Here is a 2,721-nt window from a genome sequence, read left to right as displayed (position 1 = left end):
TTTCAGATTTGAAGGAAAAGGACTAAATAAATGGATAACAAAACCAGTGGTGATCCTCACAGTTAAAGGTAAGTACATAAATCAAGAGTGCTAAAAGATATTTTCATGATATATGCCAATAAAGTTAGTTATGCAATTATTAAGAGACAAGCTCGTCTGGAGGCAGAAATGATCAGATTGGTTGAGTTAAAATTCAACATGATTATCATAAGAAACACATTTTAAGAAGTATTATTTGAGAAAAAGTTATAGGGTTATAATCATACCCATAATACATTTGTCAAGGACTAGCTTTCATATTACAGCAACTAGTAATCTATTATATTGTTGCATAGTTAAGGTAGAAAAACTAAGAATTAATATATATTGAAAATATGTATTCATTACATACTGTATTATTAATATTACTAATTTACTAACACTGACTATTCAGCACATTCATTTTATTTCTCTTAAAATGATCTCATTTTCACATTTGCAGAAAATCCATGCCCGATCACTTTTGAGAAACCAGCAGCTGTAAAAGAATCTGGCATGATAACACTCACATGCTCCACTTCAAGTTCATGTCCTTCAGAGCTTCAAATTGGAGGTTTGACGCAACCGTCCCCAACGCCTCAACCAAAAAACATTGAAAAAGAGAAAAGCACCACCGTCAATCTAATAGTCAACTGGAAGGACGATGGGAAGGAGTTTTCATGCAAAACACATGATAACGAAGACAAATATTTGACTCAAAATATCAGTGTAACTGTTGAATGTAAGTTCATAACGTTGATGTCATGGCTTGCAGGGGTCATATTAAGCTTACTACTGATATGAAATCAAATTTGTAATCTGTAATCTAAATGTAAAATTAAGGGTTGGACCTGCACACAATTAACCCTTAACAGTTAATAGTTCTTTTACAAATACAAACAAAAATTAGACAGAGCAACAGCAATTTGTGTCTTTTAAAGGCAAGTTATCAGGTACATACAAAAAACTACTCAAACAAACTAAGAAGCAAACAACAGTGCTACAATAACAATACAAAATTAAAAAACAGATAAATAAAATGACATTGACATAACTTAGGGAAAGAAAATAAATAGGTGGTTGGTTTAGTCTCTACTGGTCTTAAGATTGCTACTATGCTGTAGCAAGTAGTGATGTACATTAGTGTAACTTCATGTTTTATTGAAAAATAACTTTAATTTGTCAACTACACGTCTGTTGTATTAAAGTATACTCATCTAGCCTATATTCACGTAGATTACCTTTGCTAAACTCATACTTTGGCTATTTGTTAAATCACTTAAGATTCCACTTTAAACAAAATGGGACTATAATCAAATACAGTGTGCATAATTATTTGCCATAAATAAGCCATCTATTGCTGTAATTTGACTGATTTCCCCCGACTTTATTTTATTTGTTCACACAGATGCTCCCAAAGACACCTTGGCTGAAATAAGCTCTCAAATAGTTAAGAAAGGACAATCTGTAACTCTCAATTGCTCCGCCAAAGGAAATCCTGCCCCCACCTTCGCCTGGTTTAAAGATAAACAAGACGCTGTAAGGGAAACAAGGGCAGTATGGATGATCACATCAATTAAGGAGTCACAGAATGGAGAATACTATTGTAAAGCTACAAACAAACATGGGACAACGCCATCAAACCCAGTCACTATTAATGTCCAATGTGAGTACTTCCTGTTTTTAATTGAATTCTTTAATTTGGTGATTGTGATTCTCTGTAGTTTAACTCCTGTAATACTGCTGTACGTTTTTACGTTTTGCTATGGTATAAGCAAAACAATAGCCTTTTTTAAAAACTCTGTTTTCATTTAATATATGTACTATAGCATTCTTAGTGGATAGTAATTGATCAGCCTAAAGAAATAATATCTTCTGTTTCAGATCTGCCCGAAGTTGAGGTGAAGGCCTCTGCTTCTGTAGTTAAACTAGGGGAAAAAATAACTTTGACATGTATCGTGAAAAGAAGCAACCCACCACCTAGCACCTACTCTTGGCTTAAAGATGGAAAAGCTATTCATCAGGAACAAACATATGTTGTTGAAAGAATCCAGCCTGAGAACAGTGGCTTTTACACATGTAGTGCCACCAACACTGTGGGTACTGGAAAATCAGGGTCACGTCAAATTAAAGTTGAATGTAAGTTTCACAGGTCTTGGTGCTACATGTTTGTCAGAGAGTTGATGATGAAAAAGTAAATTAATCGATAGACTGCATCAACATGGAAAGCATATTAATAACATGTAATTATTTCTTCCTTCCAGATGCCCCAAGGAAGACATCCATCGGAGCTGGTGATGAAGTGAAAGTTGGTGGATCCCTTCAATTTACTTGTCACACTGATGCCAACCCTGCACCGTCGAGTTACTCCTGGTACCGTTACAACATAAAGAAACAGATTGACTCCTCAAAGTGGTCGTCCAAGAATTCTAAAGAAAACGTACTATATTTGGACAAAGTAGAGAGAGCCGATGAAGCATGTTACATGTGCAACGCAACCAACAAGATCAATACGGGAGACAATAGTGAGCCAGTGTGCATAGAAGTACTCTGTAAGTAATTGTGGTATGCTGAAAATCTTCTGTGATATTTAAGTTCCTTTACTTCAAGTTTGAATATTACAAAATTAATTATTTACATCTGAATGACTCTTGACTTGAAAAAAAACTATTTCTTTTCTTTTTCTTTCTTTGTTTTATTTAT

At 34.3% G+C, this 2,721-nt stretch overlaps 1 protein-coding gene across 1 annotated transcript in view; it reads left to right on the top strand.

Moving 5' to 3' along the window:
• Positions 1 to 2,721, top strand: part of si:dkey-24p1.1 (B-cell receptor CD22) — a 14,115-nt gene that overhangs the window by 1,585 nt on the left and 9,809 nt on the right. Inside the window, exons 3-7 of the mRNA XM_032517387.1 lie at positions 1 to 68; positions 482 to 760; positions 1,427 to 1,684; positions 1,903 to 2,157; positions 2,283 to 2,570. The exon at positions 1 to 68 is cut by the window's left edge and continues 337 nt beyond it. Coding sequence (XP_032373278.1) covers positions 1 to 68; positions 482 to 760; positions 1,427 to 1,684; positions 1,903 to 2,157; positions 2,283 to 2,570 — 1,148 coding nt within the window. The remainder of the gene's footprint in view (positions 69 to 481; positions 761 to 1,426; positions 1,685 to 1,902; positions 2,158 to 2,282; positions 2,571 to 2,721) is intronic.

This window comes from Etheostoma spectabile, chromosome 6 (assembly GCF_008692095.1).
Source record: "Etheostoma spectabile isolate EspeVRDwgs_2016 chromosome 6, UIUC_Espe_1.0, whole genome shotgun sequence".
NCBI lineage: Eukaryota > Metazoa > Chordata > Actinopteri > Perciformes > Percidae > Etheostoma > Etheostoma spectabile.
The sequence above is the reverse complement of the archived record's forward strand: the minus strand, read 5'-3'. Positions and strand labels throughout refer to the sequence as shown.